This window comes from Daucus carota, chromosome 5 (assembly GCF_001625215.2).
Source record: "Daucus carota subsp. sativus chromosome 5, DH1 v3.0, whole genome shotgun sequence".
In the NCBI taxonomy this organism is placed as follows: Eukaryota; Viridiplantae; Streptophyta; class Magnoliopsida; order Apiales; family Apiaceae; genus Daucus; species Daucus carota.
The window spans coordinates 1,043,755-1,060,104 of record NC_030385.2 but is presented as its reverse complement, the minus strand read 5'-3'; the positions used below and the strand labels follow the sequence as shown (position 1 = coordinate 1,060,104).

Sequence of the window (16,350 nt, the reverse complement as noted above, 5' to 3'; positions counted from 1 at the left end):
ATTGAACTCTAACTTGTATCGAAAAATTTGTGAAATTACAAACTTAGGTGATCTTACCTCACACTCATTTTCTAATAACTTATTCTAGCCGACCCAAACCGAAATAAATGCTAACTGACCCAACCCGATGAAATTTAAACCGAGTTTTAGTTGGGTTAAAAATTAAAAAAAGCAAACTAAATGAGTTGGGTTAGGGTTTAACATATAATCCGCCCAACCCGACCCGCGAACACCCTGATCAATACATCTACATTTTTTGAAAAAATTAATTTTTAATTTTCATTTATTATATTTAAGTTTAACAAAGTGTGCTTTCCCTGTGAAACACCGCGTAACATGAAGGCCAAAAATCGAATAAAACCACCATAACACAAGTCAAGCCAGCCCCAATTCACAGATCCCCAATTCACATAAACCCTAGAAAATCAATCTCGATCATTTCGCTTCAATCCGATCCAATCCACCATGGGAAACACCGAGAAGATGATGAACCAGATCATGGAGCTCAAATTCACCGCGAAAAGCCTGCAGCGCCAGGCTCGCAAGTGCGAGAAAGACGAGAAATCCGAGAAGCTCAAGGTCAAGAAAGCCATCGAGAAAGGCAACATGGACGGCGCTCGCATCTACGCCGAGAACGCCATCAGAAAGCGTAGCGAGCAGATGAACTATCTCCGCCTCGCGTCCCGCCTCGACGCCGTCGTGGCGCGGCTCGATACTCAGGCGAAGATGCAGACGATCAGCAAGTCGATGTCGAATATAGTGAAATCGCTCGAGTCAACGCTGGCGACGGGGAACTTGCAGAAGATGTCGGAGACGATGGATAGTTTTGAGAGGCAGTTTGTGAATATGGAGGTGCAGGCGGAGTTTATGGAGAGTAGTATGGCGGGGAGTACGTCGCTTTCGACGCCGGAAGGGGAGGTGAATAGTTTGATGCAGCAGGTGGCGGATGATTACGGGTTGGAGGTGTCGGTGGGGTTGCCGCAGCCGGCTGCTCATGCTGTGCCGGTTAAGAGTGCGGAGAAGGTGGATGAGGATGATCTCACGAGGCGGCTTGCGGAGCTTAAGGCCCGTGGGTAATGAGTGATTTGGTTATTGATTGATGTTATGTGTGGTATATGTTATGTCATATTCTACTATTCTACTGAACGTGGTTTGTAAATTCATGAATTGTGGATTCGTGGTACTAGACTTATTGGGTAATGATATTTTATGTACTTCCGATGTTTACTCCTGTGAATTTGGTGTCACTCTTTTAAATACGTGTTCTTTGTCTCTTGATATTGATCAGTGAACATGTATGTGGTTGGTGGCGGTTCTTGTTATTTTAATAGGATTTGTTTGTTACAGGATTTCTAATTATAAGTATGTTTAGTGTGTAATGGTTTTGTGTACAAGACTTGTGTAAATGTCTTCAAATACATGAAATGATCCCATGAACTGATAGTTGCGTTTTATCAGTCTTTAGACTTGATTGACATGTATGCAAATGGACACACCCTTTGAGTTATAGCACTGCATTACTTATAAGTAGAATTTAGTTGGGATAAGTATGTTATTGGTTCTGTTCATATAGTGTGAATACTGTTGTTTCGTCCCCCCTTAAATATGATTGACATGGCTAGCACACCTTGGCTATTTAATTTTGCACATTTTATCAAAGAATTATTTTCGGTTGTTTGGAACATCCATTATTATGATCATAACTAATTTAGATATTTGAATGAAATACTTGAGTCTTTTGAGTTTCTAGAAATGATAGGCTTGTTGTAATGTGGCACACCCTTTTAATTATAGCACTGAAGAAGTAATTTAAGTAGAATCTAGTTGGGGCAAGTACACTATTATTGACTCTGTTCTTATGGTGTTTGTACTATTGTTGCGTAAATTGAGATGATTCACACACCTCAACTATTTAATTGCACATCATAATTACTAATTACTACCAAAGATTATAAGTCATTTTTTTTGGTTGTTTGGAACAATAATTAGCTTACTGATTGAGATCTTTGAATGACAAGTACAATATGACCAGGCCTCTTATAAACAAACTAATTTTTACCTGTTTTAGAAACATTGCTATTCTGGTAATACCTGCAGAACCAATATGACAACGTACGGTGTCTGTATTGAGTATTTTATTTCATCTTTTTTTTTATTTATTGTAGCAGCTTTTATCCAGTCATTTAGTAGCCTACAGTGTGGTTTTGGACCTCCCATTGTTGTCTAAGAATATTATTCTGCATCACTTATAACTTTTTTTGAGAGATTTGTATGAATGTAATATTATGTCGGGGTGGAGAGAGAATGAAATGATGTTTGATGATATTTATTAATCATTATTAGCTTTTTTGGGTGGGAATTGCGTGCTATAATCTTATGATGATTATCTTTGAAATGATGTTCTGTGCTTTTATTCTCTGCCTCAGCCATGGGTTGGGTTCTATGTTTGGAGCACATATTGTATTATATCATCCATTATTTTTTGTTTTTTTAAAACTTGTGAGCATTTTGATTTCATTCTAGATCTACTGGGGTGGGGGGGGGGGGAGCTCATTCTTGGATGAGATGGTTAGAAATTTGTGGTGATGATGACAGATTATCTCTGGTTGCAAGCTATGAGGCTCTTTTATCTAGTGTGCTTCTTTAGATTTTTCTTCATACTTGTATTTTGTATTTATCCTCTTTGAATCTCCCATTTATAGCATTTTAATTATATTTTGACTAAGGAGATTTTTTAGCAATATGCAAATTGCATGAGATAAATGGCTTCGAACCTAAGTGCCGTAGGTGCTTGCAGTGATGCTCGCTGCTCAGTGATGACCAATCTGTCTAAAGAGGCTTATATGTATCTCTTTTTTTTTTAGTCAGTAGCCCTAGAGCTGTGTTTTTTCATTCCCAGCTCAGACACAATAGAATTTGATGGATCCTTATAAATGTTAAGGTGAAGTAATGGGCCAAAATCTATTTTGTTTTTCTTTTTCTTCATCTAAGTGCTTGGTTGTTTGGCTTTGAATTGTCTGCAGACTGATTTAGTTGTGGTGCTCAGCATCTGATACACAATTGACCCTCAGTTCTGTATCTGGGCTTTACTATTTCTTCATTGTTCATATTCCAAAGTGGTGGTGTTTTGCAGAATAAGTAAGACGCTGTTTTTTCCATTTTGTTAGTTTAGTTTATTAGCTAGTATTGTAGAAGTCATGCTGATTGAATTAGGGCGCAAGCATAAGAACATCGGTTTATGTTGCCACCTCTGAACACTGTCTCTGCAATTAAATTTCCATCTCATCTCATTTAATCATCAGTTAGGTATTAATTCCTTTGAGTAGCATTATAAGTTGGCTGTTTCCTCGCCGAGTCATCTTTTGCAGCAAATACCATTCCACGGGCATTTCAGTACTGGTCTGTAAGTATTGATTTAACTGACTTTGAATCAGAGTGAAAAAGAGAACTTCGCGGCTGCAGCTGAAATTTCAAATCCTAGTCTGTGATTACGCGTTTGATGAGTGTTTAACTACAAATTTAGAACAGCATCTTCGACGCAGCATGGAATGCTATCTAGATGCTGCATAGTGGATATGGGTAGATGCCTTTCAATTTTCTAGAAGTTATCCGGACTTTTGTGCCTAATACGAGCTATGTGACTAACAGAGACTTGTCAAGTTGTCATGTTGCAAAATGTAAACTTTTCTTAGTCTGCCCTTGTACTGTTACATCCAATTTGTCTCATAAAACAACACTATGAAGTATGAACATTATGAACAATCATAGAGACTAAGCAAGACCATTTTTTATGCTGGCTTGTTAAATTGGCAACAACATGCTTTCAAGCCTGAGTGACTAGACCATTCCTCCATGCAGAGATGCACAAAAAGCTTGGTAGACCGGATTTAAGTTGGACCGAGGTTTTTAGTTTTATTCAATTCTAAGTGATTTTAGCTCGACCCGATTGCTGACACGAACACGACCTGGTACCCGAAATTGCCTCCCCTCCTCCTGCTACTGAAATCCCAATTTACTGCTACTGCTACTGATAATTCTAGAAAATGTTACGGAAAGGGACTAGTCATTTAAGGCAGATTGGGTAGAGACGTAGAGTCCCTACCCTTCGTCCAATTATTTGTCAACCCCACAGGATTTAATTTTGTTTTGGCATTTTGTTTAACAAAAGGATACTCAATAGGACACGAAAATATTGCAATACATGCATCACTCCGTAACTCCTTCAAAGACAGAGTTACATATGTTCTTTAAGGATTCTCGGATGAGTGAAAATGGAACCCATGATAATTTCTTACGACTTAATTTACGGCATTGTAGTCATAATGTTACGTTTAAATAATGTGATGATCATTACTTATATATGTAAATTAGGCATTACCATGCCTAATTAGCGAATTATCAATTATGAGAATTTGTTGAATTTTTTCAGGCAAAATTGTTGAGAAACAGACTACTTAAGCAAGCAGCTGGCTGATGAGCTGAACAGCCTGACAACTGACGCCACCATTACAAGTTGTGTTTGTATACCTACTTGTCTTAACAGAAAAACAGAAAAATTAAAATGCACATTATAAAAAATTCACACAATCGAAGAAATCGAGCAGGAAAAATTGAAAACAGATGGTTAGTTACATATTTGATTTTGGCACGGCCGCACGAGCCATCAAGTCTAAGAAAACCGTCCAGTTTATCACAATTTTAAGAAATAATATCTCAAATATCATATTTGGAAATATGATTCCAAATATCATTTTATAATGTTATATTATCTGGCGATTAAATATTTTTTCTAAAAGGACGAAAAACGTTTACCGTTTACCATATCTTTAACTCCAAACCCATAACAAAACACATGCAAGAATCTCTCGAATCATAAGGTCTGATAATATACGCTACCATCCCAAATTTTAATGTTTGATGTGTGATATCTGGGATCATATCTTCACAAACATGAAATTTAGGATATTTCAATCCCAAATTATAAGATTCGAGATTTTTTCTTAAGAAATACTCCGACTTACTCTTTGGTTTGATGATATCCTCGAAATATTAAAATATGCAAGAACGTCCTGGTATGAACTCATAGCAGCTCCCCTTTTTTTTTTTTCCGGTCTTCATTTATTCTTTGAATCGTTTGTGTATATACATAGACTATAGATCCCAGTCAAGGCATGTGATAATTATGCTAGGCTATAATATAAAAAACTGGGTTTAGCTGTGCAGTTACAGGAATTGAAATGGGCTGCATGTGAGGCACTTTAAACCTAAATTATTCAATAATTTTAGGATGACTAATCTAATTAAGCACTCTAATGACATTCTCAATACAATCACTCTAGCTACTAGTAAATCATTAGCAATTCAAGCTATGTCAATTAGCAATCTTTCTCTTAAAACATAATAATTTAATCAGTTAATTTCCTAACACACCTCACGGTTTTAGAAGAACTAAAAACTTAATTCCGTACCAGATTTTTCGACTAAAAGAGAACTGATAACTTAACACTTTTCGACTCCGTTAAATTATAACTTGCGATACATATGCATGTTTCCAATGACTTCCCGTTTCCACTAGTACTGAAATCCAGCATGATGCAAATGTTAAGAAATAAGGTACCTGCATATCACTGTGACATATAAGTTGACAGACATCAGCCTCCATCCTCCACCTAGGAAAATGCCAAATTGTTTCACTAATATAATGAATAATCTAATATTATTTCATTGCAGCAACTAAAAATCAAGAATATAAGATTCATGGACCATACCATAAAAAGGTATGTGGCTTGTGACAATATTTGGATCATCTTAAAGAGTATAGAAAGTGGCAGTCCTGGCTGTTTGTTTAGAAAGTGGCCATGGGAAAGATTAGTACATGATTAAAAGTATGATTAGTGGATGTCTTGAGTAGAGAAAGAGAACAGTGGCAGTACTACTTTGCACGGCTAAACATGCATGCTCTCTCTCTCTCTCTGACTATCTCTCTCTCTGTCTCTCTCGATGCACTTTGTGAAAACTTTACAGGCACCAGGCTGCTACGCATGGAATGAAATGTAGCATTACAACAAGTACCCAAAACTAGGAAAGTCAGAGGAATCGCAAGTTTTCCCACTCACTTAGCTGCAAATAATTTCTCAATATATGTCACATTTGTACATAAACAAGTGAAACTAGACGGGTGCAACTAAAGCCACATTCTCGGTTGATCTTCAAAAATTAATTTTGAAAAAAATATATTAAAACTCTCTTAAGAGACGGAACCGGGAATGAAAAATATCAGGCGCCCTTAAAGTCTGAATAATAAATTATACCAAATGTTCGAGATCAGGCGATGCTTAGATGAAAGAATTTATTCATTTTCGAGGACAAAATATGAGTAATATTAATAAATTTAACTTAACAGGGACTTCAACCTGGATTAGCCTCCTCTGATTTCGGCATGGCTCTCTCTGAATCCTGGTTCCAGGGACACACATTTGAATAAAAGGAAGGAGTAGCTAGGTTAACAAAATGGATGTGTATATAAAACAGCTTACAATGCTCATCTAAGTCTTACAATCCCACCAAGACTGACCAAATAAAAAAAAGGCTTATCTTTTACAAATACATCCATTATTCATATCCCAGAACTGATATTCTATTCAAATATAGATATCTCCTTCCCATATTTTACATGTTTATCTTCTTGTATAAGTTAACTGCACATCTGTTCTCTTCTTCTCTACATCCCCCTCCACTGGATCTCAACAAATCACACATGCTCTAACAGACAATCAAGGTTAGTCATTTATGGCAGCTCCTACACATTTTAATGTTATAGTTTAACATAATTTGAATTATGAATTAGTAGAGGTTTTGTTCATTTTTTTATGTATTCTCTCTTTTGTTTTGTGTGTTTTCCTACAGAAGAAATTACAGAAAGATATCCAGAAGAAGCTTGATCCGATCACGTCTTCCCTAGCAGAGCTGAAGGTGCATCGATTTTAGGTATGCAGGGTTTTCTTTAGCAGTTTTTTGCTGTTCTAATACTTCTCGTGGTGAGTCAGAGTCGAACCCGGGTGTTCCAGGACAACAGAGGATAAATCCACCACTGGGCTATCCAATCGTGCTTTTCTTTAGCAGTTTTAATTGTGTAGCTTGTGATTTAACCTCAGTTTGTTTTCAATCTTACAGAACTGACGATAAGGATCTTGTAATTCAGATACTTATGGATTACTTGGACTGGGAATGCTCACCGATCATAACAAACATATCGTCTTCATGGAGCAATCAAGAACATGAAGTTGCAGAGGCTTTCACTGCTGAATCCGGTTGTGCTTATAATGGTCTTGAAAAAAACGTCGACGATATGATATTCAATCCAATCCAACAGCTCAACAGAATTTCTTATGTCACTGAGGCGCCAGTATCTCAATCTCATCATCTCCAATACTATTCAAATCCTGAAAATATACTCAACCAAGTGGTTCAGCATTTAGCACCGCCAATTGATTCAATCATTGTTTCTTCGAATCCAAATTATCCACAAAGCCAAGCAGAAGCTGTCAGTACTTTCTCCCAAGGCCGCCCTGCGTTGTGTTCTGTAAAAAGGCCTCATAGTGTAATGATGGATAACACATTGAGTGGCCTAATGGCTGATATTGGCATGCCATACAAAGACGGTAATGCTTTTAAGGCCATCGCTTCCACCAACGTTGCCTCTCTCGAGTCTCTGGATTGCTTACTATCTGCCACAAACAGCAATACTAGCACTTCCATTGAAGACGAGGGCGTAAATTCTATTTTCTATCCTGATAATAGTCACAAAAACGTGGTTACTAAGTCGATAGGCCAAACGTCAGATGGCAAGAATTCCAGCGGTTTCTGCCCAAAATCAAAGAAAAGGAGAATCTTGGACAAGCCGCCAAGTTCATCAAACATAAGCTTTCAACAAACCAACAATAATTCACTGGCCACTGCTAATTGTGTGCTGGAGGAGCCTGATTCCGAGGCAATAGCACAGATGAAGGAAATGATATACCGCGCAGCAGCGTTTAGGCCAGTGAATTTCGGTGATGAAGTGGTGGCTAAACCAAAGAGAAAGAATGTGAAAATCTCCAGTGATCCTCAAACTGTGGCAGCAAGGCAACGCAGGGAAAAAATCAGCGAAAAGATTAGGGTTCTGCAGAGGCTTGTTCCAGGTGGAAGCAAAATGGACACAGCATCAATGCTAGATGAGGCTGCAAATTACCTCAAGTTCTTGAGGTCACAAGTTAAAGCACTGGAAAATCTTGGCCAAAAGGGTGATTTTGGGAATTCCCCAAATGAAAGCCATGCTTTAGCTCCATTTTCCATGCAGAACAGCACTAGTTTTTCCTTTCAAAACCCTAATCCCACCGGCCACACCAAGATTTGATAAAGTTGTGATCATGGTACTGTTAATTTAAACTTTTTTGAATGTATTCCATAGATTGATATCTTTCTAAAAAGTTAGTCATTATCACGATCATGTAATCATAAATATCATGATTTAGTTATGTTTACCTATCATTACTTAATCATCATGCAATTCACCAGGCCATCATTACTACATGCAGTGCTCTATTTGACTAGTTAGAAGATTCAGATATATGTACAGTACTACTAAACTCAATCATGATTTTCATGATTATGAAACCCCACTATATTGCAATATCGAAAATCCAGTGTTATATACTCCCTCCGTCCCATTTTATGTGAACTCATTTCCTTTTTGGGACGTCCCAAAAAGAATGAACCTACAATACTTACTATTTTTGAACACTACTTTTCACTATTACACCCACTACCTCTATATTTTATACTCTCTTTTTATTACATAAACACTATTACACCCACTACTTTTCTCCACTATCTCAAATCTATTATTAAATATTGATAGGTCCCACCACTTTACCCACTTTTCAACTACATTTACTACTTTTTTTTCTTAATCTCCGTGAAAGTCAAACCAGTTTACATAAATTGGGACGGCGGGAGTAAGTATTTAATCATCTCAAGAAGTAGTATTATCATTGTGCATGTTTTCATCTAATTCCAAGAGTAATATTCCATGGGATAATTATATATGAATTCCCTATAATTTTTGAACCAAAATGAAAGTTACAGCTTAAATTCAATAAACATGTTAACAGCGTCGGAACCAGAAATTCAAATTATCTGGGACTAATATCAAAAATAATTCGTTTAATGAATTTCTGAGATTAATCAGTATCTTGTATGAATATACGGATTTTTTTTAAAAAAGAAACTACTTGAAAAAGATATCATCAAATTTTCAAATTAGCGGAGACTTCGGTCCGAATTAATCCTCCCCAGTTCCTAACCTACTTAGCTAGGAGTATTAAAGCCAAAATACCCCATTAATTAGACACTTTTATACACAAAAGTTGTAGGAAAAGTAGTTTTATAATGGAAAAGGTTGGAATTGCAACACTCCTATATATATAATCCGATCACAATCTCTCACTCGAACCCGAATGTCCTTACAACTTTGTGTGCTTAGTTCAACTTAAAAAATGAAGAAAAGTAAGAGTGTCTTTTGTGATCTTCAAGTTAAAATGCAGAGCAATCAATAGTTTATACAAGTAGAGTGAAGAATGTGGCGTGAGGCAAACATTCTCTAAATAAACTCGCAGCTCACCAGTCAGTGCTTTGTGTCCCCTTTATTCTGTCCAATTTTAGAGGCATGCGTGTTTCTTGATTTTCGCTACTTAATTATGTTTCGCGTATTGGCGACCACGTGTTCGATCTCATCTGCCCGAGTTATTCTTCTTGTTTATCTTTTCCTCTCGCTTGGTTTCCATAACGTTAAATCTTGTTCCTTTCAAACATAACCTCTCTAGAAAGTATTCTGCGCCTAAAATACTTTCTCAAACCAGGGGTACTTGGCTTTGAAGAAATTTGCTTAGCGGTTCGAACACTGACGGATCATACAGGGGTGTCGACCCGGTCTATCTATTCAGTGTTGGCCCTGGTTAACCCCAAATATCATTTATTAATGTTACATGTAACGTTTTGGATATTCATAAAAAACGCTATATCGTCCATTACGGTTATCCTAACAGAATGCCTTGTAGCCTTTTGTCGGGTTAAAACAACAAAACGCTACACGTTCTAGCGTTTTCTTCTCAAATTAAAAATGCTATATTTTTATTAACTTTGTTATTCTGAACATTTTTTCCGAATTTTATGAGATCTGGGATCATTTTTCTATCTCCTTTTCTTTTGAAAAAATTCCAAAAATCATCACGAGAATTATGATCTCAAGTATCATTTTATAATTCAAAATACAAGATCGTATCCTCTTTCATTTCTTAACGCCAGATTAACTAGCATTTTGAATATAAAAAACAAAATAAAAAATAATTCATTTTGACAATGGAACTGATCTTCTTGTTGGGTTACCTTGACTTTAATGGAATATAATGATCACGTCGCTTAAAACCAATTTGTTGTTCGAATAGGATTGGATAACAAGTACGTGCAACGGATGATTTTGCTTTTGCTATAATTAGAAACTTTCTGTTGCGGAAGATCCCAGACTTTTGGCTTGCCCAGATTTTTGGCTTGCTTTTTCCCCTATATATCTTGTTCGCTCATATCTTTACCTCCAACTTGACATTATATCTGTAAGTCGTTCTTATCTTCATATAAAATATATAAATTTTTGGTGATAACCGACTTTAAGATCGTTCTCCTAAAAAACCTGCAATATTCTTGATTTTATATGTTCTATATTCCTTTACACCTACGTATGTGATGATCACTATCAAAAATTATTACAATCAATATAAAAACAGAATATAGATCGAATTCACTGAAATTGGTTGAATGTGATCAAATTTAACTGAATTCGACCAATTTCAAAATCGAAGTAGTCAAAAATGACTTGATTGAATTTATCTGATTTGATGGTTATTTTCAGAAAATGAATCGAATTGATCAAATTTAACTTAATTCGACCAACTTTCATCTAATTAACATCAAAACTATTATTTGTAGTGGTTTATTGAATATACCTTACTTGTAATGTTTATTGTGAACTATTTATAATACACACCTTGAATTTAAAATTTTCGTAAAACTAATCATCCAACTTGATAACTTTGATATTTAGAACTGTAAATGAATCAAACAGTTCGTAAAGTACTTGACTTTAACTCGTAAAATATTTTAATTTAGCTCGATAATAATCGAGCCAAGCTCAAAGTTGAGCTTTTCGAATTCTTTACCGAATCGTACTTGAGCTTCTAGTTGCTCGGCTCATAAAGTTCGCGAGGTTTATCGAACCTCAATTATTATTAAAATTTTCAGTTATAACTGAATTTTTATATAAATTTTTAATATTTATTTATATTTAATATACCATTCGAGTCGGACCGATCGGATTTCAAGTTTATGTCAATATTTGATATAATTGATTTGAGCGTTCAAGCCAAACTCGAGCTTATTGAGCTTTTCACGAGCCGAGTTTCGAACTTGAAATTAAAGACTCGGTCGAACTCTAGATCGAGTCAGAACATTTTAATTGAACTCGGACCGAGTATGACAGTGTTCGACTCGGCTCGGATCGGCTCGATTACACCAGTTATAATCTATGCGAGGCATCTACTTCGTAAATTTCATATAATTAATACAGTCTTGCAGAATTACTCTGTCTTCCTCCGGTAATGGACGGTGCACTATATGTGTAATTCTTATGGGCGGGTTCTTATATGCTACCACCATGCTCGGAAATCGACACCATTATCAGTATTATAGAGCGTCACGAGAGCCCTAGCAGCTCAGTTTTGTACCATTCTATATAATCTATATATAATAACTTTAAAGTTTAACTTAAAATATATAATTACAATCATCTTATGCAACACGTGACTGATGATTTCTTTTAATATATGCAGAAGAATAAAAGGTAAACAACAGATGAACTTCCTAGTGATTTCGTATGTAGATGGGCTCCTTCTCAGAAAATATCAAACTTGTATGGTCTCAGCCTCAGGTCCAAGAGTTGGTCTGTGAAGACTCCAGTTAAGACTGTTACTACAAGCCCAAGTTGTGGGAACCAGTTAACATAATCTGACATGGGCCTAGTTATAAGCAACTCAAACAAAATTCGCCAAACCCGTCTCCTGGTCCAATAATATCTTTCTCGCTCTCTTACAGAACGTCGAGGTGAATGTGTTTAATGCACAATATATAGTTGTGGTGAGATAGGAAGCTCTTGTAGCTAAGCTGTTCCACATGGGCTAATTTACAGCTTCCCTACCAGTACTATCTCTGAGCCCACAAAAATCTTGCTAGGTTGACAAATCAAACAGCTTAAGCCTTTATTGAGGGTAAAATTGGATTCATCTTAAATGTAACTCCTGCTGTACATGAGTTGTACAGCATAGAATAATTGTAGTTCTTGCCCTGCCAATAAGCCTTTGGAATACTGATTATACAATTGCAGAATTTTGGACACTATACCAGGTTTCGGTCGCATCACGCAATTTCATTGTCGAAGCAGAAGATTATTTACGACTACTCCCTCCATCCCGAAATACATTATATCTAGCATCATTGTTCGCCTGCTGAGGCCACTAACATTACCGCGAATATTTTGATCACTAATTCAGGAGGTGTTTGGTCGTGAGTGGGAACGAGAATGAGAGGTACGAGAATGAGTATTCCAAAAGGAGGGTAAGAAATCATTTACCTTCCAATTGGGATCGGGATTTCCATTCAATATAACAAAATTGCTAATCCAAACATCAACACATGGATTTAAGACTCCGATTTCTGTAAATCGGGCTCATCAGGCTCATTAATCATGAACCATACGCCTCCTTACTGTATTGATCACTGAACAAGTCATAAGTAACAACATATGCAAGACAGCTTTTGAGACCGTGCTGAGTTGATTCAACAGATTGTTCGGCTACCTTTTTCTTAAATGAAAATCGACTTATAAGTACTTACTAATTACAAAGATATTTGGCAATAAATAATTTTTCGGTGCATAAAGGAGACATCTGTATTCATAATTAAACCAAGAATGTGATGGAGGTGTTTTCTCAGTAAGAATCAACTAATTCTTAGTTATAATCAATTAATCATTACCTAATTTGGCAGTCAACCAACTTGTTTAAATACAAACTTGCACATCAGTCCTTATCAAGTTAATAAATAGCCTACAATTGCATTAGATTAGATCGATACTCGCGTCTGAAGTACTAATTAGAAGCAAATTTAGCTGAACCTCGACTAATCTACTCAAATTTGTTAGTATTAAATGAAACTAGAGACGTCTGATCTATGTTTCTGCAGTAGGATTTACAGTTCCCCTGCATTGTGCACAAATTTACAGTCAGTTTTCGACGTCTTAGATCATACGTTGTAGTTCAGATCATCGTAAATTGTGGAATGCATTGAATAGTTGTGAGATGCATTTAGCAAGCACATGCCTACTTCTCATGGCAGTTGAGTAATCATTGATCTCCCCAACAAACCATAGTAGTTAGATGAGCAAACAATCATAATTGTACTACTGTGGTGAATGTAATTACAGTTTATAGCAAAATGCCTATACAGACACTGAATGACATCTGGCTCGATGTATTGTCTTATTCCTGCTTTATTTGAGGTGAAGGCTTCGAATCTGGTAGATGCATTTTCGGGTTTTAACTGGCGTTTTGTACTTTGAAGTAAATTAATCTTTCGGAGATTTAGGAAGCTGGTCCCTGACAAACGATTGTCTGCAACCATCTTTGAGCGTTTTTTTCCCGCTGGAAGACAAAAATCTTATAACAGGTATTAAAGCACTCATAGTGCTATCTTCCAGCGGAAAATAACCGCTCAAAGATGGTTGCATCGATCGCTTTTCAGGACCCGGAGCTTTTATGAGAACTTTTATCATACAGCATGCAATCTGGTTTTTAATGTCTAGACTCTATATACATCAACTAGTGAATGTTTTTGGATGCCCCATACTAAATAATTTTGCTACATTGTAATAAGATTGTATTAATAGTCTACTATAGTAAATTTTCGACAAGAGAAAATGGGTTGCACACAATTCTTTTCCAACATTGTCAATGCTTTCAATGCTATTGAAGGACTGAACTACTTCCGGACACTCCATTAATACCTTCTTACTTTGTCAATGCAGATTTTCTGTTAATGATCAGTACTTTTTTCCCTTATAAAACCTTAATTTCCTCAGCTATTAACCTCATTCAGCATATTCAGTAAAATGGGGTTATACTCTTGCAGAGAAGTCCTGGTTTTTATTCTTGCAGCAGCAGTTGTCAATTATAAAGGGGCAGCTCAAGACACTACCAGTACAACTCTTGTTCCAGCAATCATCACCTTTGGGGACTCTGCGGTTGATATCGGAAATAATGATTATCTCCCAACCATTTTCAAGGCTGATTATCCTCCTTATGGCAGGGACTTTGCAAAACAGCAGGCTACAGGAAGGTTCTGTAATGGCAAATTAGCCACTGACATTACTGGTATTTAACTGCTTTAAGGATTTATCTCGAAATTTATCATGCACATTACAGATCTGTATACTATCTACATTGTACTAACAAAACTTCACCTTTTGAAGCTGATACTCTTGGATTCACAACTTATCCACCTGCCTACCTTAGTCCACAAGCATCTGGGAAAAATCTACTCATTGGTGCCAACTTTGCTTCTGCTGCATCCGGCTTCGATGACAAAACAGCTTTCTTGAGTGTAAATCTTCATCTTAATACTATACTAATACAAGTTCTTGTTCAAGAAAAAGAATCAGGATTACAGAAAGTATATATTAGTTCATGGTCTGTACTAATACAAGTTTCTGGTTGCAGCACGCGATTTCACTAACACAGCAATTAGAATACTACAAAGAGTACCAATCAAAATTAGCTGCAGTAGCAGGTAGTACAAAAGCAGCATCGATCATCAAGGAAGCATTATATTTAGTAAGTTTCGGAAGCAGTGACTTTGTTCAGAACTATTACGTCAATCCTTACCTGAACAAGTTCTACACTCCTGATGAATACGGATCATACCTTGTTGGCATTTATCAAAGCTTCATCCAGGTAAACCATTATATTATCTTACGATTATGTTAATTTGAAGCAAGTAAAATCAAACCGACAAAATTGGACTTGTATTCCAATCAACAGAACTTGTATGCATTGGGAGCCAGAAGAATTGGAGTAACATCACTCCCACCACTAGGATGTCTTCCAGCTACAAGAACTTTGTTCGGATACCACGAGCCAGGGTGTGTGTCACGAATCAACACCGATGCACAAGGATTCAATAAGAAAATCAATGCAGCTACAAAACAACTGGAGAAGCAACTTCCTAGCCTAAAGATTGCAGTGTTTGATATTTTCAAGCCTCTTTACGATGTCATAAAATCCCCAGCAACCAACGGTGAGTAAATATTCATAAAAATCTTGAATTTCAAATCACAGCAAGAAAATGAACATTTTTTTTGTTCCGGCAGGATTTAAGGAGGCAACTAGAGGCTGTTGCGGAACTGGAAGAATAGAGCTAACATCATTATTGTGCAATCCAAAGTCCATAGGAACATGTCCCAACGCGACTGAATTCGTGTTCTGGGATAGCGTTCACCCTTCTGAGGCTGCAAATCAGATTCTTGCGGATTCCCTGCTCATCGAAGGCATCAACCTCATCAGCTGATCCCTCCAGCATTCTCTGAAGAATATAATGTTATATATCAAAGCTGATGCTGTCACTTCTTTTTTCTTTCTGTTTATTGTCGTGTTTGCTAAACGTACAGCATTATAAGACTAAACTATAAAGGAAGAACTCGTTCTAGTGAAGTATGTGTTGCAACTTTCATGGCTGCACATATTATTTTTCATCTTGTTTAAGTTCGAAATGGAATGATTTAAGACATTGAGAATAAATACAGAGGGATGTCAAAGAACAAAAGCTAGCATTCTCAGCTTCTTACGAGTGTTTCTGGCTTTTTACACAAACAGGTTAAGAAAAGTAGAAGAAGTTTCTTTAAAAAAGATGTGCTTTTTTTGTTTTCTCAAACACCACTATATGTTGAAGTAATTAAGTAGGATCAAACTATTATGTTCTGGAGTAATCATTATAGAACTCGACCCTGATTTACAAGTAGGATCAAACTGAAAAAGTTTGTAAATAGATTAATTACTATATTGAAGAATACTTTTTAGGCTCCCAAGTACTAGTCTCAGCCATGCCCAAGTCCAAAGACAATGCCTAAGAAACCAGCTATAAATACAGAAAAGAGAGGCAGAGCAAAAGGTTGGAAATGAGAGATTAGAGACAGAACTCCCCTTATAAAGT

General features: G+C 36.5%; 3 protein-coding genes across 4 annotated transcripts; all 3 read left to right on the top strand.

Annotated features, from left to right (window-relative positions):
- Positions 1-318: 318 nt before the first annotated feature.
- On the top strand, positions 319-1,237 carry LOC108220047 (ESCRT-related protein CHMP1B). The gene has a single exon (XM_017393689.2). The coding sequence runs from the start codon at positions 466-468 to the stop codon at positions 1,075-1,077; it is 612 nt and encodes a 203-aa protein (XP_017249178.1). The 5' UTR covers positions 319-465; the 3' UTR covers positions 1,078-1,237.
- Positions 1,238-6,412: 5,175 nt separating this feature from the next.
- On the top strand, positions 6,413-8,527 carry LOC108222497 (transcription factor bHLH84). Of its 2 annotated transcripts, none has more exons than XM_017396419.1 (3): positions 6,413-6,778; positions 6,907-6,987; positions 7,202-8,527. In XM_017396419.1, the coding sequence occupies exon 3, from the start codon at positions 7,208-7,210 to the stop codon at positions 8,393-8,395; it is 1,188 nt and encodes a 395-aa protein (XP_017251908.1). In that variant the 5' UTR covers positions 6,413-6,778; positions 6,907-6,987; positions 7,202-7,207; the 3' UTR covers positions 8,396-8,527. The 2 variants fall into 2 exon arrangements, with proteins under 2 accessions (XP_017251908.1, XP_017251906.1); XM_017396417.1 differs by having other exon boundaries at positions 7,174-8,527.
- A 5,690-nt stretch (positions 8,528-14,217) lies between these two features.
- Positions 14,218-15,963, top strand: LOC108220439 (GDSL esterase/lipase APG). Its single transcript, XM_017394212.2, has 5 exons — positions 14,218-14,516; positions 14,615-14,745; positions 14,862-15,095; positions 15,183-15,438; positions 15,512-15,963. The coding sequence occupies exons 1-5, from the start codon at positions 14,255-14,257 to the stop codon at positions 15,706-15,708; spliced, it is 1,080 nt and encodes a 359-aa protein (XP_017249701.1). The 5' UTR covers positions 14,218-14,254; the 3' UTR covers positions 15,709-15,963.
- The last annotated feature ends 387 nt before the right edge of the window (positions 15,964-16,350 follow it).